We start from the raw sequence: 19,930 nt of genomic DNA on the forward strand, positions 1-19,930 counted from the left end.
GCTCAAAGAAACAGCTCCTACAACACGGAAACCCTTAGGCACAGACACGCCCAGACACACATGCACACCCACACACTCCTAGCTGCAGAGCCTGGCAGGCAGGGCTGGTTCACGCCACAGAGCATGGCTTGCGCTTCACACCCAGGCAGTCCCAGCGCCTCTTCCCTGCCCCGGGGCCCCTGCGGACGGCTTGGGTCCAAGGCGTGACCCCCGCCTCTGCCCTTGGAAGCCCCGGGGTTGCAGAGGCAGCTCTAAGTTTGCTGGCTGACTGTCGAGCTGGGTCCCGGGCACTGGGCCCCACCCTGCCCTACCAACCCAGGCCTGACTCAGAGCAAACGCCCAGTGCAGAGAGCCCACGGGACAGGGCCAGACCTCGGCTACCTGCTGCGTCCTCCGTAGGCTGGATGGGGCGGGCCGGGCTGTGGCCACAGCAGGGACTGGACAGGAGGCACGATCTCTGGAGAGACGCCCACCCCGTCCCCACTCACCTTGCAGGGACCCGGGCTGGCCACAGGCAGAGCAGAGCTGGGGTCAGACCAGCGGCCGCAGCACTCACTCTTTGCCAGGCTCCTCTCTCTGCACCTGATTACTCCTCAGACATTCACGCCCCCTGAGAAAAGCACTCCCCCCCCATCCTCCAGAGGGGAACACGGAGGCAGAGAAGTCACGGCTCCTGAGCGAGGGGCCAGGACTGAACCATCTAGTCTGTAAGGGCCCAGACTGTTAGTCACGACTAACACGCTTCGTCAGCATCACTCATTACGTTCTCACGGAAACCTAAGGCTCAGACCCTGTTACTTCAGATCCGTTCACACACAAGCAGACAGAGGCTTGGAGAGCTGAAGTCATTCAACACAAGTTTTGGGGTTTGACAGCTGCAGGCTGGGGACAGGGATCTGGGGGTCACCCTTTGCTGGGATCAGGCTCAACAGAGCCCAGCCTGTAACTTTCCAGAAGGGATGTGGCCGGGGACCAAGGGCAATACACACACACCTTGGAGTTTGCCTGTCCCCACAGAGGGGAAAACATTCAAATGAGATATAAATGTCCCCGATGGGCTAAGGGTTCCCCCCACCAGCAGGGACATAGACCTGCAGCGGTGCCTCCGGGTGGGGTGTGGGGGGTCCTCCTGAGGACCCCTGGGTGGAATGCCTCCCACATGCGCTCCGGCCAACTCCGAGCTCTGTATCCTCTTGGCAGGAGGCCGAGCCCACTCTCCGCCTAGAGGTCCCCTCACAGCGGGCTGGCTCTGGCCCAGGGCCATGGGGACTGAAGGGCCTGCCACGGAGGAAGCCCGTTAAACATTAGCCCCAGTGGCCCCCCACGAAGGGAGGCAGGCTTCCCACAGGGTTCCGGGCTGGCCAGCATCGTTCCAGCTGGGTGACCAGGCTGCTGTCCCAGCCAGGGACAGGCCGCTGGGACTGTAGGGGGTGGCAGCCTCCTCTCCTGACCCCCAGAGCAGCCTGTGGTTGCAGGGAATGGACGGCCTTGCACCTGGGACACTTCCTGGTGGATCCGCGGGTCCCGGAGAACATGAGCCCCGCGGTGTCTGGAGGCAGAGAGGGAGTGGCTCCTTGAAGGCCACGGCCCTAACGGGGCTGAGACCCAGGGGCTGGACTCACTGCAGGCGGCAAGGGCAGGGCCTGGGGGCCTGGGCAGGTGACCCCTCTGGCTCCGCACCACTGGGTTCCACGGTCACACAGGCAGGGTGAGCCCACCCTTGGCTCTGGGCTCAGCAGAGAAGCCTGGTCTCAGCTGGGCGCCAGGACAGCCATTCCCACGCCGGAGCCACATGGAGGAGCGTGTGTGTGTGCATGTGAGCACGTGTGTGTGCATGTGTGTGTCCATCGGAAGGGGTGAGCCTGGTGTGTGTGCCCCTGTGCACGCGGCTGTGAGGGCGGATGGATGGCACATGTCCCTCCTGTTAGAACTTCCCAGATGGCGATTCTGATCGGATCTCTGCCCCACCTCCTACTGCTCCGCGGCTTGCTGGGAACCCTGGCCTTGAAGTTTCCGTAAAGGTAGTGTACTCAGTGAAAAGGATTCTCCTCTGTTCAGGCATGGATCAGTCAGTCAGTTCAGTCGCTCAGTCGTGTCCGACTCTTTGCAACCCCACGAACTACGGCATGCCAGGCCTCCCTGTCCATCACCAACTCCCAAGTCCACCCAAACTCATGTCCATCCAATCGGTGACGCCATCCAACCATCTCATCCTCTGTTGTCCCCTTCTCCTCCTGCCTTCAATCTTTCCCAACATCAGGGTCTTTTCTAATGCATCAACTCTTCGCATCAAGTGGCCCAAATATTGGAGTTTCAGCTTCAGCATTAGTCCTTCCAATGAACACCCAGGGCTGATTTCCTTTAGGATGGACTGATTGGATCTCCTTGTAGTCCAAGGGACTCTCAAGAGTCTTCTCCAGCACCACGGTTCAAAAACATCAATTCTTCAGCACTCAGCTTTCTTTATAGTCCAACTCTCACACACATACATGACTACTGGAAAAACCATAGCCTTGACTAGACGGACCTTTGCTGAGAAAGTAATGCATGTCTTAATTTCATTATTTTAGTATCAAATACGTTTTACTTATGGGGTGGGAGTACAGGAGGTGGTAATGTCTTTTAATTTCTTACTTCAAAAAACAACATGGTACCATTTGTATATTCATATTTTAAAAAAGTATTAATTTGGGAAAATCCAAAGTCGGGAACCACTACCCTGCATTCTTTAGGGTGTGGGTCTTGCCCCTCATGTGGGAACTGACGTGTCAGGCTGACTCACAACCCTCCTGGCCCGAGACCCACCAGTCCCCACTCTGGCTCCTGGGGAAAAAGGAGCTTTCTTATGTCCTATGTAGACAGGAGTTGGAGGCTGGGAATCCCAGAGCCTGGCGTCTTCCTTGGGAGGGGAAGAGAAAGGGGCTCCCCCTCCCGCTGGCTGTGGTGTCTTGAAAACGCCTGTCCTGGAGCAGGGGTCCCTGGGCTGGCAAGCCCTGTCTTCTTGGCTTCTTCCAGGGGAAGTGGCCACTGCAGGCTCACAGTCACTAACGTTCCCTGAACCAACCTCTAATTTTATGAACTAGGGGGTTGCAATTCAATATCTTGTAATAATGCATAGCAGAAAATAACCTGAGCGTAAGAGAATAATTGAGTATCTGTGTCACTGGATCATTTTGCTGCATATCTGAGACTAACATGGCACTGCGAAGCGACTGCACTTCGATTAGAAGGAGCTAGGTGATCGCAAGCGCCGTTGGAGCCCCCGTGTGTCCCTTTCCAGCCATGGCCCTGTCTCTCCCCAAAGGCAAACGCATCCTCGGTTCGTGTGTCATCCCCCTGGTGCTTCGTGTTTCTGGTTCCTGAAACAATACATTGTATTTGTTTGTCAGTCTGACATAAACATGTGCTTTCTGCTTTGAAGTTCATCAGAGGGAGAAGGCAATGGCACCCCACTCCAGTACTCCTGCCTGGAGAATCCCAGGCGCGGAGGAGCCTGGCGGGCTGCCGTCTATGGGGCCGCACAGAGTCGGACACAACTGGAGCGACTTAGCAGCAGCACAGAGGCAGAGATTGTAGTAAGAGAGAAAAATGACAAACTACCAACATTTATTCACCCATTTTCTTGTGAACAGACCTCTGGGTGGTCTCCAGAATTTTCTGACTGTAACCAGTGCTGCTCAGAGAGTCCTGTTGGCGCCTGCGGTCACAGTGCCGGCCAGCAGCCCTCACTGGGTTGTACCACGGATGCTCTTGCAGCAACTTACCATCAAGGCGACCCCGATCCTGGAGAAAAGGGGTCCTGGGTGCTGAGAGACCCGACCCAGCCCCGACCTATGGCCTCTGGGGTTTCCTGGCCTCCTTCCCAAAGCAAGTTAGTGCCATTCTCCAAGCCTAGACATGGGTGAAGGAGGCACCCTCCTCTCCTCAGGACGCTCAGGTGTCAGGGCACCGCATGGCATGGATGTGCGGAACACCGCCCCTGCCTCCTGAGTGTCCCCTCTCCCCCTGCCTGCACGTGCCCCAGGGGCTGTGTGCTGAGCCCATGCTGGGCACCTCCCTGCTGTCTCACGGCCTCCCCATCCAGTGGGTTGGCCAGGGGCACTGCTGACCTCACGGGCTGTGGGTGGCCCCACGTTGCGCCCTCTCAGGCCCTGGGTCTCAAGATGCTGAGCCTCAGGCCCCTGGGACACTTGCCCTTATCGCCCCTCCTGCAGTGAGGGGGCACCCGGCCTTGCCCCCCACCTACGGCCAGCCCTGTGACCGCTCGGCCTTCTGGAGCTCTGCCGATGCTGTTGCCCCTCCTCTGGGCTGCCCGTGCTCAAGCCCCTTCTTTCTTTTATAGACATATAAGTAACCCCTCCGCGGTGGCCTCCCCTCTCCAGCCTGACCTCTCGACCCTCAAAGTTTCAGGGATTTTCCCGCTCAGATGCCGTTCACCTCATTTCAGGCCTTTCCTGTTCTGCGGGGTCACAGCCAAGCCCCCCTTCCAGGTACGGGGGCGCCTCTCCTTGCCTTACCGCCTCCTGCTCACACCCCTGCATCTTCACTTGCACCCGGTCTTGTAGCCGGTCTGTTGCCACCTTCTCTAACGAGTGAATTTGCTTCACTCAGCCTTCAAGCCCAAGCCGGGTGCCCCTGCCCTTCAAGGTGCCCCAGTCTCTCCGTTAGAATGAGTCTCTCCTGATGACACAATTTTAATTTTCATCACAGCTTGTCTTCTAAAAAAAATTATTTCCCCTGGAGGATAATTGCCTTACAACACCATGCTGGTTTCTGCCATACACCACCATGAATCAGCCTTAGGTGCGCGTGTCCCCTCCGCCTCAACCTGTCGAGGACACAGTGTGCTGTATGCACTGCGGAGGAGTGCGCGTGAGTAGGTGCGCTTGTGCACGGCTGTGTGAGTGCAAGTTTGGGAGCACACGTGTGTGTGCCTCGCCAATGCCCGAGTGGGGGTGTCTTGGCGTCAGGAACCAAGTCCCAGCATCTTTGAGTCACTGAAAGCCACCGCCGTTTGCTGACTGCAGCAGGAACTGTGTTCTCCCACAAAGCTGTGGGCTACCCCTAAGCCCTGCCAGCTGTGAGTGCCAGCCTCTGCAGATACGATCAGGGTGGGCCCTGGGCAGGGACTGGTGTCCTGATAGAAGGGGGACTTTGGACGCGGGCGCAGAGAGGCCGGCACGGCTCCCCCGGCCTCTGAAGGCAGATGAGGAGTCACGCAGCCACAGGCCCGGAGCCGCCGCAAACTCTGGCAGCAGGAGGATGCAGGGCGGATCCTGCCCCAGGGTCTCTGGGGGAGCGCGGTTCTCTGAGGGAAGCCCCCGGAACCGTGAGAAAATGAACACCTGAGCTCTGCAGCCACCGAGCCAGTGACACTAGCTTCTGCAGCGCTGGCACTGTACGTGGACAGCGAGCGCCCAGGACGCAGAAAGGGCCTGCCCTCGCGGGCTGTAGGGGGGCTCTACCACGCACAAAGCTCACTTTCCCACACCTCTGGAGGGTCTGCACACCAGCCTTCCCTGTCTTTCGGTTCTGTGTCCATAGCGCCAGTGTTGGAGTTTGAACTTCTAGAGACACTCCCAACTGCTGGCTTCACAGAGTGTCCCTGGAAGGGCTGGGCTTCCAATGACAAGGGATACTTTTCTTTCTCAGTTGACAAACCAAGGGAAGGACATTTTCTGGGTCCCTGGGGACAGCAGGCGCCCCAGAAGGGGTGGCCACGAGTCCCAGCTTGCAGGGGCTGTGTTGTTGCCACCCCCTCTCCCTCTCCCCCTGGAGGAGCCAGTGGCCTGGCCTGCCTTGGCCTCTGCATGGCCTTGGGTAGCTCTCACTGCTCACCCCAGGTTCACCTGCATTCAGCGGCAGACTCATTTGACCCCCACAACCTGGAAGGAAGCTGAGCAAAGTGTCATTTCTACTACCCAGAGGAGGAAACGTGACTGCCCGGGCCACATGGCCCATCCATGCCAGCGCCCAAAGCCTGGCCTCCAGCTCTCATTCCTTGAAAGCCGTTCAGCTCCTCTAGCCAAGAAGGAGGACTCCCTGGAGGAGGGGGTGTTTGGGGAAGGGGCTGCCTTGTGTGCCCAGGCCTTTTGCTCAGCAGCAGGCTAGCCCTTCACTGGGGATCTCAGAGCTGGGAGGCACTGTAGAGACCACTAGCTCTGGACCAGCGCCCCAAGGGGGCCAGGCTGGCCAGCGAGACCCAGCAGGACGTGTCATTTCCGGCCCTCCCGCACCTGTCTTCTCCTAATGGTGTCGGGGGTTGCACCGCCTTCCTCTGGGAGCGGCAACAGCTCTGGTGCGCAGGGAAGAGGAGATTCCTCTGCTTAGGCACTGATCCTCCCTGGTCCCCTGAGGTCCTGCTGGATGGGAGGCATGCGCAGCGGACATGCATCTAAAGGGAGCCAGGTGGTACCTCACTCGCTCCAGAGCTCCCGCGCTATTTTCCTGCTCGCTGTTCCCCGGGGGGAAGACGGCCGGGTTCAACCCCCTGCCCCGCCAGCCCGAAGCCTTGGCTTCCCCGGAGCCCTGAGCGCTGCGTGTGCAGAAGGGATCCCGGCTCTTCTTTCTGGAGAGGCGGGCTTTGCACGGGGCGTGCCCGCAGTTTTCCGCGCCCCGCGCGCTCCTGGGGAGAGCTCTTGCTCCGGACCCAAGACGCTCGCTTCCCAGCTGGGTTTCGCGTGGTCGAGCCGGTCGGTGGGCGGAGAGCGGGCTTGACCCGGGGCACCCTACTCCCGGTCGGGCACCCGCGGGAGGGGGCGGCCCGGCGGGCTGGTTCGACAGGTTCCGAGCAGGAAGTCTCGGTCCCCACCCTGGGCGGCCGCCCCGCCCCGCGCGGCCTGGGCGCCTGTCCGCCCGTCCATCCGTCCGTCTGTCCCTCGGTGTGGCGACCGGTCTAGGGCGCAGGACCGGGAGGCCGGGGTGGGGACCGGGGAGGCTCCGTCCGCGACGCCCCCAGCCGCAGGCCAATCCGAGGCGGCAGGCGGTGCGGCTGCGCGGCGGCGCGGGCGCGGCCCGGGATAAGAGGCCAGGTGAGCCTACCTGCGCCGCGGGCGGGGCGCGGGGCGGCGCGGAGTGGACGGGACGCGCGGCGGTCTGGCGGCATGTCGGTCAGCAGGAAGAGCTGGGCCGCTCTGTCCAGGTGAGCCGGGGTCCTGACTGCTCCGGGGGCCACAGGGTCGGGGCCACGCCGCCCAGCCCCCGGGGTTCCGGCCCTCCTTCCTCCTTGGGGACGCAGGCCCGAGCAGGCTGCCTGCGGAGGGCTGTCCAGCCCAGAGAGGCCGCTCTGGGGGCTGGGGAGGCGTTCAGGAGGTAAATGGCCAAGTCTCAGCTTCTGAGCCGCCCCTGACTGTCTGTCTTTCTCTGGAGAGTCTGAGAGACCCCTCCCGGGAGAAGGCGGCCACACTGCCTCACAGGGTCAGTGAGTAGGCTGAGTGGGCAGGTGCCCTCCCAGGGATGAGGCTCAGGCTCTGGGCGCAGCGTTTCGGGGTGCTGTAGGGGCTGGGAAACCTCATGCTTGGCGCTCTCCCTCTCTGCGCTTCAGTCTTCACTCACGAGCGGGGCTTTCAAAGGGTCCAGGGACTGGGTGTCTCATCCTTGTCTGCTGGACATCTAGTCAGGGTCAGAGAAGCCTGGGGGGGTGGGTGTCCAGGAGGCAGCACCCTCATGCGATTGATGACCCCTGAACTCCTCTTGGGGTCCCCCCAAGAGCATCTCCTGACCCCCCCACGCCATCCCCAGAAGACTGAGGCCCATATAGTGGACGGGCAGGAGCTGGGTCCCTACTCCCTGACCCAACGGCTCTTGCTGGTAGAAATTGGCCCCAGGAGGGCTTTTGGGTGGTGAGGCCAGGCTGCCTCTGCAGGTGTGGGCAGCCCCTCCCATCAGGACCTTGACCCTCCCCTCCCTCCAGCTGCCAAGGGCCCCAAGCTCCAGGGACCCCCCCATGGCAGCACTGCCCCCCCAGGGCTGGGGTCCCCCTGGACTCTGTCCTCGCTGCTCCGCAGCAGAGGCCTGTGGGGTCTGGAGAGGGGAGGACACACCCCAAGAAAGGAGGCGCTTGGTGCTCTGGACGGGGGCCCAGCGTCTCAGAGGCCAGTCACACCCAGGGAGGGTCTGTGCAGAGGGTGGGGCTGGCAGTCAAGGTCTTGGACTCTGCGTGTGGGTCTGATGCGGGAGTGTCTGTGTTTCCAGGCAGGGCCTGTCTGTGTTCGTGTGTGCGTATGCACACGCACGTGTGGGCCTTGCGTAGTGCGGAGAAGTCGGGGTGGGTGGGAGGTTCTGACATTGCCGTTTGGGCCTTGGGCGTTTGCGTCCGCTCAGATGTCCACTGAGGATGGCGGTGCAGGGTCTGTTCTTCGCTGGCTCTCTGCTCAGAGGCCCCAGGCTCCTGTGGCTGCAGGGTGGGCTCAAGTGCCCTGGGGAAGCTGCCCTGCCTCCCCAGCGCCCTGGGCAGCCGCAGCTTGCCCAGGAGGCAGCTGGAGCTGGGACCCTCCGCCCCACTCCCGAGAACAAGCCCCAGCTGGCAGAGGGAAGGGCTGTGAGTCACCGTCAACCGAGCTCCCAAGGCGAGGGTGGGGGGTGCTGAGGAGGGGGCGAGGAGCGTGGCTCTAGGCAGGGCCCAGGTGGGCAGCGGAGGGACAGCGGGCCCCCCATCCTTGGCGCCAGGTTGAAATACAGACACCCAGCCCTGTAGGGGCGCCTGGCGCCCTGCCCTCTCCTCCCCATGAGGCGGGGCAGGCCTGTCTGCGGGGGGTGAGGGTGGGTCAGGTGCCCAGGACAGAGCGGCGGGGGGTTAATCATTTCCCCGCCTGGCCTCCCGCAGCCCTGCCACCTCCCAAGCTGCCTGGTTCTCCCTGGCACCTCTCCCTAGACCGTCAGGGCTGGAGGGGGTCTCACCGACCACTGACAGCGGCCCCTCGCCTGGGGAGTCTGGCTCCCCTCGGGCAGCACACTGGCCCCGGGTCACCGGGCCTGGTGCCAGGCCTGCACCTGCTCTTCCCCTCTCAAGGTCTGCACGTCCTGCCCTTTGAGCCTGGGCCTCCACGGAACGCCCTGGGGCAGCTCTGTGTCCTCCCCTGCTAACCCTCCCCAGGCAGCTGAGCCCTGACCTGTCACACAGCAAACTTCTGTGCGCGATTCCTTTAGGAAGGAAGGGCTCTGCTGGTCAACCTGCCCGCAGGGACACCCCTGCCCTCAGCTGCTGACCATGGGCAGGGCGGACTCAGGAAGAAGGGTCTGGGGGAGGGAGCTGAACTGGCTCTCCCCAGGACAGCGGGCAGGGAGTTTCCCGAACCACAGAAGGGAACAGGAGATCCCTTCCTCTAAGGATGGAGCGTGGGGGCTGGCAGGCCTGGGTGGGGGGAGGTGCAGGGGCAGCTGCTGGGGCTTCAGCTGGTGGCCGTGGCTGGGACCCCCTGGGTGTCAGCGTGCATGGACCCTGGCGCTCTAGACAAGCTGTTGGCCGCTGGGTCTCCCCAAACCTGCTTCCCCAGGCTGCACCGGAGCTCAGGCGGGGCTGGGGAGTCCCACCCCTTCCGGCCCCTCCCAGGCACCCCACTCCCTCTTGACTGCTCAGCTCCTGGGCTCCTGAGAAGGTGGAGCCTCCCTGGGCATCCTTCCTGGCACTGGGCCTGTGGTTAACAGGCTGCCCTGGCTGGGAACCTCGGCTCCTTCTTTTACTGGCCATCCTGCCTTGGGTACCTTGTTAATCCAGTGAGCCTTGGAAGCCTCATCTGCAGAATGGAGGTGCCCGCCCCGCATTCCTCAAGGCTGTGGGGGCCTCTCGTCAGTGGCGCCTGTGAGGACCCGGTGCTGTCTAGGCACATGTCAGAGCCCTCACTGCTTCCTTTGTTTATTGGTTTTCTGGTCACTGTGCTCACCGGACACGTGTGTGTCTGAGCGCTGAGCACCGAGCTGGGCCCTTTGTTCAGTCCCTCAGTCACGTTCCCGCGACCCCATGACCGCGGCAGGCCAGGCCTCCCTGTCCTTCACCAACTCCCGGAGCTCACTCAGACTCATGTCCATCAAGTCGGTGATACCATCCAGCCATCTCATCCTCTGTCGTTCCCTTCTCCTCCCGCCTTCAATCTTTCCCAGCATCAGGATATTTTTCAGTAAGTTGGCTCTTCCCATCAGGTGGCCAAAGGATTGGAGCTTCAGCTTCAACATTGGTCCTTCAATGAATATTCAGGGTTGATTCCCTTCAGGATGGACTGGTTTGATTTCCTTGCTGTCCAAGAGACACTCAAGAGTCTTCTCCAGCACCATAATTCAAAGGCATCAATTTTTTGATGCTCAGCCTTCTTTATGGTCCAACTCTCACATCCATATATGACTACTGGAAAAATTGTAACTTTGACTATATGGACCTTTGTTGGCAAAGTGATGTCTTTGTTTTTCAGTGCACTATCTAGGTTTATTATAGCTTTCCTTCCAAGGAGCAAGCGTCTTTTATTTTCACGGCTGCAGTCACTGTCCACAGTGATTTTGGAGCCCAAGAAAATAAAAGCTGTTGCTCCTTCCACCTTTTCCCCATCTACTTGCCATGAAGTGATGGGACTGGGTGCTGTGATCTTTTAAGCCAGCTTTTTCACTCTCCTCTTTCATCCTCATCAAGAGGCTCTTCAGTTCCTCTTCGCTTTCTGCCATGAGGGTGGTGTCATCTGCATGTCTGAGGTTGTTGATGTTTCTCCCGGCGATCCTGATTCCAGCCTGGGATTCATCCAGCTGCATTTTGCATGATGTACTCTGCATATAAGTTATAGACATAAGTTATTAGAGTCTGCATATAAGTTATAAGGGTGATAATATACAGCCTTTTTATACTCCTTTCCCAGTTTTGAACCAGTCCATTGTTCCATGTCCGGTTCTAACTGTTGCTTCCTGGCCTGCACCCAGGCTTCTCAGGAGGCAGGTAACGTGGTCTGGTATTCTCATCTCTTGAAGAGTTTTCCACAGCTTGTTGTGATCCACACAGTCAAAGGCTTTAGCGTAGTCAGTGAAGCAGAAGTAGGTGTTTTTCTGGAATTCCCTTTCTTTCTCTATGATCCAGCAGATGTTGGTAATATGATCTCTGGCTCCTTTGCCTTTCCTAAACCCAGTTTCACAATCTGGAAGTTCACAGTTCACATCCAGTTGAAGCCTAACTTGAAGGATTTTGAGCATAACCTTAGCAGCATGTGGAATGAATGCAGTTGTCCAGAAGTTGGAACATTCTTTGGCACTGCCCTCGGCCTTTGGGGCTTCGTATATTCATTCCTGGGGCTTTACCCGGCCCCCTGGGAGCCTGACCTCCACCCCTCCTGTCCTTCTCTCTCTTTCCTTCTCTTAAGAGGGGTAGCTCTTTGTTTGGTGGAGACAACGTTTCTCTTGGGCTGGGGGGGTGTGTGGTTGGGGGGGTGGCCACATCACTGAGGTGAGCAGTGGGGTCTTGGTGTATAGCTGGGGGTCACTTCAGGTCACCTGGGCTTACACCCTCTAGGCAAGGAGCTGCCTGGGGTGAGTCACTTCCCTGAGACTAGGCTCTGACAGATCACACGCTGTCTGACCCAGGTTCCACCAACAAACCAGCAGTTCCCCTGAGGGCTGAGCAGCCTGCGTGGGAACAGGCTTGCTCAGGCCCAAGGAATCCTGGGCGTTCCATCCCTATCTGGCCACAGGTGTGCTGGGGAGTCCCATCTCTGTGGGCCAGTCTCCCTGCGGGGGGTGGTCTCTCATCTCTGCAGTGCATGGCTGACCCCAAACTGTGGACTCCAGGGAGGGTCCACAGGGGGAGGGCTGACTGTGTGGACCCAGGGGAAGGCACGTGCAGGGGACCTTTCTCACTTGGACGAGGGCATTGGGGCCTGGTTGGAGGGGCCGTGGGTTCCCGTGGAGTGAGTGATGGCAGAGGCCTGGGGTGGTTCGGTTTCCACCCCGTGATCAAGGCCGTTGAGCCTGGGCTGGAGCCCTTCCCACCCACTCGGGGGGCAGTCGAGCCCTGGCAGGCAGGGGCGCTGAGGTCTGTACTGCCAGTGCCCTGACGGCCAGGTGTGGGCAGGTACCAGTGCGGGGCCTAGGGTTTGCTGCCCCGCTGTGCCCCGTGTGCCAGGCAGAGGTCTGGTGACCTGTGAGGAGGAGCCCTGCCCCCTTCCTGGCCCCACGCTTGGCGGCATGTGTGGTCTCGGCTCTGTGGTGAATACGCCCTGTCCCATGGCCTTTTCTCTCCCCATGGGACAAGCTATCCACACTTTGTTTGCAAATCTCTGATACTGCTTCTTGTTAACCCTTCTCAGATGCTGCGTGTCACCAGCTCCTCCTTCTGGAGCCCCCTGGTTGTCTCTTGTCCAGTCGGGCTCTTTTTAAGGATCTGGGAGCGTCTTTGCCCAGCACTGTCCCGGTGGGCCCCTTCCTGTGGCCCACCAGACTGGCTCCTCCCTCCTCCATCGAGTGAGTGTCTCCTCACCCTTCACGTCCTCCCGCCCCTCCACCACCACGGCTGCAGACATCTCACTGAACCCCTCCCTCCCTGATGGCCCCTAGCCTTCTAAAAGCACCACCAGGAGCTGCTCAAGCCCATTTTCCTTCATTTTTCTCGTTTCCTCGCTGGCCGCCCATCCAGCCCCCCAGCAAACCCAGTGGACTCTGCCTTCAGATTGTGTCCCGAATCCATCACTTAGGTCTCCTAGTGGCTCTCCACACAGGGAGTGAGCCCGCGTCTCCCTCGGTCCCCAAGTGCCCGTCCTGGTGGCCCTTTTGCTGAGCCCAGCGCCCCCCCCACCACAGCCACACACCCCAGCCAGGCCTGGGCTTGCGCTCTGCCAGCACACCCGGCTCCTCAGGGCTCTGTCCCCTCTGGCGCTGCCACCCCTTGTCCTTGGTTCCTCCTGTCCTTTTGCTCACGAGCGGGGGAGCCCTAGAACCCGCTTGTGTGTGGATCCTGCTCAAAAAGCGTGAGCTTCCTAAACACCAGGTCAGCGAACACGACGCTGGGCCTGAACGAAGAAATCAGGGTGGTGGTGTGGCTCCTGCCCCTTTCAGGGAGGAGGACTGGGGGGGTGCAGGGAAGTGACCCCCGCTTAGGTGGAGGGATCAAGCAGGCTGTCTGACCTGGCCCTGCAGAAGTCTCCCCAGGGGCCGGGGGCTCTTTCCTTTAGGAAGCTTCTTAGATAGGTTTTATGTCATTCAGTTGATAAAATTTGTGGGTTTCCCCTGGAAACGTGCCTGCTCCTCCCGTGATACTTCTTCCGTGGCTGCATGTGAGGCTCTGTAGAGGCAGGTGAGGCCGCGGTAGGAACAGGGCAGCGGAGAGGCTGGGGAACAGGTTTAGGCGCTGACCAGGCGGGGGCCTTACCACCCTGCAGTGATGCTGGGAGGCGAGAGGGTGGCCTTCCCAGACAGTGCTGGACGGTACCCCCGGCCCACACGGCCCCTCAGGAAGCTCCACCTCTTTCCCCAGCGGGCCCCGCCTCCCTCCCCGCGGGCCCCGCCTCCCTCCCCGGGGGCCCCGCCTCCCTCCCCGGGGGCCCCGCCTCCCTCCCCGGGGGCCCCGCCCCTGGCCTCGAGGCCATCCTGTCCCCCTGCTGAAGTCCAGCCCTTTCCCTCCTGGGGCAGAGCGGGGCTCACTTCCCTCTCTTGGTGTTTGGCGGGTGGGTCTGTGACCCCACAGTTCCCAGTGACAGGCTGGCCCAGCTCAGTTCCTCAGAGATTCTTTGTTCTTTGGCTAGAATCGGGGTGGGGGGCTGGGGGGAAGGTAGGTGCTTGGGCAGGTGGGTGAGGATGACTGGTGGGAGGCTGGGGCAGGGCGCTGTAGGGACATGGGGCTGGAGGCGGGATGGTGGAAGGCAGGGTCGGGGCATGGCTATGAGGGGGCCTGGCTCAGAGAGGGCCTGTGAGTGACTGTGGCTGGGAGAATGACCAGGGGCCAAAGGCAGGCTGCGCCCCTCGCTCCTGCCCACGGGAGGGCTGGGAAGGCTGGTTTTCGGGGGTGAAGGAGGCTGACGGAGCGCCTAGGTGGTGAGGGAAGTGATGCTGGGTTCCCCTTTGGGGATCGCTGGTTCATCTGGGATCTCTGTCTGGGGGTCTGGGACGTCCTGGGGGAGCTGGGGAGCTGGGATGTTTCTCAGTAACTGTTCGTCTAAGAGCCTCAGATCAGAGCCGGGCTCTGCCAGGTTCACCTGCCCCCTTCGGGCCGAGCAGTGACCACCCTGCCACGCCCCTGGGAGCCCAGGCGGGTGGCCCCCCATTCCAGTGGGGGCGCAGGGGTGCCCATGCGGGTGGACCCCCATTGCAGTGGTGATGGGGGACACCCAGGCGAGTAGACCCCAGTTCCAGTGGGCGTGCAGGGTGAAGTCCGGCCCGGCGGCCCCTCCCCACGATGCTGGCCAGCGGGATGCTCTGGGCATCACCCTGAGGCTACGCTGACCCCCTGTCCCCCACAGCCTGACCCGGCAGTGGACCCTGGAGGATGAGGAGGAACAGGAGCGAGAACGCCGGCGGCGACACCGGAACCTGAGTTTTGCCGCGGATGACGAGGACCCGCCGGCCCCCGAGAGGTGTGGGTGGGAGGCGGGACCCCAGTGAGATGGACCAGCCGCCCCTGCCTGGGGAGCGGGCTGGCCTTCTGCAGGCCCCACCCTGGTCGGGACGGCAGTCAGGACCAGTGTGGATGAGCTGGGCGGCTCTTGCTGGGCGTTTTATCAGCACAGCTCATCCTTCCACGCTCCTGAGAGGGTGCTAACCCTCCTCACGGATGGGCAGCAGTCAGCGAGTGTATAGCTCGAGCACCGGGGGCAGGGCCTGGGGGTCGTCAGGCCCTGGGCTGACCATGCCCCTTCAGCCCAGACCCCTCCCGCTAGTGGACTCCCAAGGTCTCTGATGGGAAGGAGGCGCTGCTGGTCTGACCAGCCCCGAGGCTGAGCGCCGTGACAGGCCTGTCCACGGGGACGGGGCCCACTTGGGGGACGTGTCTCCTCTTGCCTCGAAGAAAGCCCAGTTTGCAGATCTGGCAGTGGGCTCAGCCAGCAAGTGAACTCACCCGAGCCATGGGCGGGCGGGTGGAGGCCCAGGAGGGGCCCCTCTGCTGCAGGCCAGGTTTGGGGCGGTCTCACGTGGTGTTCCCTGGAGAGGGGGCCTGGGGGTGTGCGGCCTGCGTTGCCCCCACGTGGGCGCAGAGGCGCAGAGGCCTGGGTGCCACTCCTGGTCCCCTGCCCTGCGCCGTGTGACTCGGGCCAGCTCCCTGCCCGTCTCTGCTCCTCATCTGTAAGCGGCAGGGCCTGACACAGGAGAGGTGTTTGTTGAACATGGAGTGGTTGCACCTTTCAGGCGTTTATAATTTTTTTTAAAGCCTCTTGCGCTTTGTTCAGATGATACCTCAGAAGCCTGATGGGTAAAGCAGATGAAAGCAATCCTGATTTAAGGGACAGTCGTTCAAGGGGTTGGGAGGGCACCAGGCACCCCGAGGTGTCCCCCTGGGTCGGGTGCTCACGGGGTCTTTCCAGCCTCTGACTGTCTCCCACCATCTCCCTTCCGACTCAGACTGCTGAGCGTGGAGGAAGCAGAGGGGCCCCAGCCACCAGCCCCAGACCCCAGAGATGAGGAGGATGTCCGGGCCGTCCTGAGGACGCGGCAGGAACGGAGGCAGAGGCGCCGGGAGGCCCCCCTCTCTGAGCCGCGGGAGACCCCCATCTCGGAGCCGCGGGAGGCCGGGCATCCACCCCCGGCCCCCGAGGAGCGGGTGCAGTCGCCTTCTGGCCGGAGACTGAGCCCGCAGCGCGGCTCCACGGATGAAGGGAGCCTGGCAGGCAGGGCGCCTGCAGGCTCCGAGAAGCCGTCTGCTGCAGGGAAGACACTTCAGCCGGAAGTGAGCCTGGATCCTGAGACCCCCAGCCCCAGTAAATGCTCTGTGTCCCAGAGGATTGCTGTGCTGGATGAGAGAGCCTTCTCAGGAAGGAGGGTGGTTCCAGACAAAGCCAGTGTCTCGGAGAAGAGACTGGTGTCTGAGAAAGCCACTGTCTTCGAGAAGACGCTGGCCCCCGAGACGCAGCTGGCCCCAGGCAGGGCCATGGCCCCAGCGCAGCCCCAGGCCCGGGAGCACCCAGCCTCAGTGGAGCGCCCGCCCAGCCCCAGGGGGCAGCGGGGTGCTGGGGGCGCTGGGCCTGAGAAGGAGCCCAAGTCCTCGGCGGGGCCTCTGCCCCGGGTTGGCAGCCTCCCGCCTGTCACTCTGCAGGTACGCGATGCCCCCTGCCTCCCTGTCCTCCCAGCATCCCTGGCGGCCTCCCCATCTCCTGTCCTCCCAGCATCCCTGGCGGCCTCCCCATCTCCTGTCCTCCCGGCATCCCTGCTGGCCTCCCCGTCTCCTGTCCTCCCGGCATCCCTGCTGGCCTCCCCATCTCCTGTCCTCCCGGCATCTCTGGCTGCCTCTGTTTTCTGTCCTCCTCCCTCCAGGCCAGCCCCAGCTGTGTCTCCTCTCCCCGCCTGTTCCGCCACCCGCAGGACAGGGGACTGAGCTGCAGTCTCACCTGGCACCCTCATCCTAGACCTAGACTCCAGGGAAGCCTCAGATACTTCCAGAAGCCCCCTGCCCCCGGAAGCCCTGTCCGCTGGCCTGGCCCTGGGCCTGTGGCTGCACCCCCGCAGCCGAGGCAGTGGGCGGGAGCAGAGGACTGGCCTACTGCCCCTGCCCCGCAGCTGCTGGGTGAGCCGGGCCCGCGGGGGCTCTGGGCTGCCTGTCCTCCAGCGTGACTCATCCCCTGCTCTGTCCAGGTGAGGACCCGCAGCATGGAGGCTGAGGCAGAGCCCCCCTCGCCGACACCGGCCTCGCCCACCTTCAGCAGCGCCCTGCAGCGCTCCAGCCCCCGCACCATCTCCTTCAGGGTAAGCCTGGCTGCCATGGGCCCCTCCATGCAGGGCTCGGGGCAGTGGGGAGGCAGGCAGGAGGCGCCCCGAGAAGATCTGGGGGCATCAAGGGAGGTCTGTTGACCTGGCTTGATAGGAGGGGCCATGCCCCAGGCCCGAGGCGGGCCTCCATGGGGGTGTGGCTGGGGTCTGTGCAGAGGGGGGTTGGGTGGGGAGACCCCAGGGCGGGCTGCGTTCTGAGAGCTGAGTCCTCTCTTGTGGAGGCCGTGGCTGCCATGGACCCCACTCACTGGCCCCTTCCTTTTCTTTCCAGATGAGCCCCTGGAGAGACAGCTCAGAGGTGGCCTTAACCCGCAGGTCAGGGCCTAGGGGCCCTGGGGCTCGTCTGCCGTGGGGCTGAGGCCCGAGGTGCAGCAAGGGGAGGGTCTGGCTGCCTGGAGGGGGCGGGCGGGAGGGGACGTCCTGAGCCACTGGGTGCCCGGGGCGGGGAGTGGGTGCACCAGGGTTGTTTGAGTCAAGCACTGGGGATTCATGCACGCAGGCTGCACCATCTGCCCCGAGACTGTCTCTGAGGCCAGCGGTTCTGGGCAAGGCCGGGGGGCATGGGGCACACAGTGGATGAGGGGGTCGCTGCCCTTGCATCAGAGTGAGACGTGCAGGAACCATGGGGCATGGAGGTTCTGAGGGTTCCGGAGCCCCTTGCAGTCAGGGGAGCTCAGCCTGCGAGAGTGGGGTGAGGGCACAGGGTGGCAGGCGTCAGGGGAGCTCTGCAGGCAGCTCTGGACAGAGGGTTGGTGAAAGGAGGGGCTTGGAGCGGAGTCCACAAGGAGGTCAGCTGGCCAGCGCAGCAGCATGGTGTGCAGGGTGGGGGCGCCAGGGTCAGGAGGGCATCAGACCCAGGTCATGAGCCTTTCACACTGCCTGTGCCTGAGGGCAGGATGGGGTTGATCTGGGATGGGGGGCCTGGGGGCTGGGGGGGTGGAAGGTGGAGAGAGGGGAGCAGCTTCTGAGGCGGGACTGACTCCACGGGGCAGGGACAGCAGCTGTTTCTGGCCTGGGGTGTCCTGTCGAATGGACCGTGTCTCGGGAGGACAAGGAGTGCCCACAGTCTGTATACGGAGGCCGCATTCTCTTTGCCTGAGTGAGGTGGGGTACAGGGGCAGGCCTGGTGTCCCGTGGGCAGGCAGGGCCTCACCGACTTTGTCTTGCCCTGTCTTCCTGCAGCGCCAGCGTGAGGATCCCGGCTAGCTCAGTCAAATTAGGCCCGAAGCTGGAGCGATACCACTCAGCCATACAGGTGAGCGGGCCGGGCCCTGGAGTGTGCTGGGCATGCCAGGGCCCTCACACTCCAGGGTCAGCGGCCTGTGCTTTCTGCCCCCAGAGATCAGGGTCTGTCAAGAGTTCAAGCCCGTCCCGCACCGAGTTCCTCATGGCTCCTGTGGATGTCGCCAGCAAGCGCCACCTCTTCGAGAAAGAGCTGGTGGGCCAGAGCCGAGAGGGCCCAGCCTCCAGCCGCAAGGTGAGTGGCTCTGGCCCACCAGGCGTCTGCAGGCCACTGAGCCTGGGGTCTGCAGAGCTGGAGCCTGGGGACTGCGGGACAGCTCCATGCTTTCCCGGCCATGTCTGTTGCTGAGCCCCCAGCCCAGCTGTGCACACAGCTCCAGGGGAGGGTCCCGTGGCCTGGTTGTGTGGATGTGGTGAGGGGGACCCTCTGGAGATGCCAGCCTGGCCGCAAGGTAGGAGCTCTCTTCTCAGGAGAACTTGCAGCTCTCAGGGGTGGTGACGTCACGGCTCAACCTGTGGATCAGCAGGACCCAGGAGTCAACACAGCAGGGCCCGCAGGTACCGCGCATGCCCCTCTGCCCCCGGTCTCCCTTCAGGCCTCTCGTAGCGGGATGACCTGTCAGGGGAGGGACAGCCCCGAGCACGGTGGAGATGCTCTGCACGCGGGACGGCTGTGGGGAAGCCTACCAGTCAGAGGGCGGAAGGAGGAAGGGGTGGGCCAGGGGGCTCTGTGGCAGCCTGAGCCTGGTCTCTGTCCTGATGCCCAGAACCAGGAGACGCAGAGAGAGTCGGCAGCTGGCAGGAGGCCCCAGTGGAGGAAGAAGCCAGAGCCCCCGCTGGGTGCTGAGGTGTGTGGCGGCCCAGGGGCTGGGGCGGCTGTCCCTGGAGAACGCGGGCCGGTAGGTGCCCACACCTCCACCGCAGGCCTTGGCTCTGCCCAGCATGGGGGCACTGGGCAAAGGGAGTGTCCCTGCCCCACCCCGGGAACCCCCTTGTCCTGACTGCTTTCGGTCCCGCAGGTGTGAGAAGCCAGCCTCAGGCCAGCAGCTGTGCCGGCCGCCTCTCCCGCCCGCTTTCTGCCTTGGACCCGGGAGGACGCTGGCTGGCATCTTCCCCACAGCCCTGTGGGCACAGGCGTGCCCCACGCCTTGTCTGGCTGTGGGCACTGCGCGTCTGCACAGCCTCGCCACCCTGTCCACGTGGACTCCTGCTCTTCCTTCTCCTCCGGGGCCGTCGGGCCGCACCAGTGTCTCCGTGCGCCTCTCCCAGGCGCCCCCGCCGTGCTTGCACTGCCTGCCGGGCTGGAGGAGCCGCGCTGACCCCTCCCGGGCCCTGCCTCGCTCCCCTCACGCCCCGCCTGCTGCCCTGGCCAAGCCGCCCTGTGCGCCCTCCCCACTCTCAGGAAAGGGCTGATGAACTCATTCACTCTCAGCTGTGACCCATGGTGCCTAAAAATCATTCTTTCTGGAAGCTTTGCTTTTCAGTGGAGACTAAATGGCACGGGGAGGGTGTTTGGGCTGTGGGGGCCCGAGGGGGGCAGGCAGTCACGTGCCAGCAGCCTCTGTGGCCACAGCCCAGCACACCTGCCCCCAAACCCGGCTCTCCGCTCCCCTGCCCTCCTGAGCCAGGGTGGACGCTGGGCTGTGCGTAGAGCAAGCAGCCGGAGCCAGCCTGGTGCCGTCAGCCCCGCGCGCTGTGTGCGGCTGAGGGGGTGTGTGTGGGGCGTACGTGTGTGTGCGCACAAGTGTGTGTGTGGCTGAGGGGGTGTGTGTATGTGCGCACAAGTCCGTGTGTGGCCCACACCTCTCCC

General features: G+C 62.6%; 1 protein-coding gene across 2 annotated transcripts; it reads left to right on the plus strand.

The window, feature by feature from the left end:
* The first annotated feature begins 6,995 nt into the window (after positions 1 to 6,995).
* LAD1 (ladinin 1) lies at positions 6,996 to 19,590 on the plus strand. 2 transcript variants are annotated; one of them, XM_027976054.3, is made up of 10 exons: positions 6,996 to 7,141; positions 14,421 to 14,534; positions 15,517 to 16,207; positions 16,744 to 16,854; positions 17,150 to 17,193; positions 18,061 to 18,133; positions 18,218 to 18,355; positions 18,592 to 18,678; positions 18,888 to 19,019; positions 19,140 to 19,590. In XM_027976054.3, the coding sequence occupies exons 1-10, from the start codon at positions 7,104 to 7,106 to the stop codon at positions 19,143 to 19,145; spliced, it is 1,434 nt and encodes a 477-aa protein (XP_027831855.2). In that variant the 5' UTR covers positions 6,996 to 7,103; the 3' UTR covers positions 19,146 to 19,590. The 2 variants fall into 2 exon arrangements, with proteins under 2 accessions (XP_027831855.2, XP_027831856.2); XM_027976055.3 differs by having other exon boundaries at positions 18,888 to 18,968.
* Positions 19,591 to 19,930: the final 340 nt, after the last annotated feature.

This window comes from Ovis aries, chromosome 12 (assembly GCF_016772045.2).
Source record: "Ovis aries strain OAR_USU_Benz2616 breed Rambouillet chromosome 12, ARS-UI_Ramb_v3.0, whole genome shotgun sequence".
Classification (NCBI taxonomy): Eukaryota; Metazoa; Chordata; class Mammalia; order Artiodactyla; family Bovidae; genus Ovis; species Ovis aries.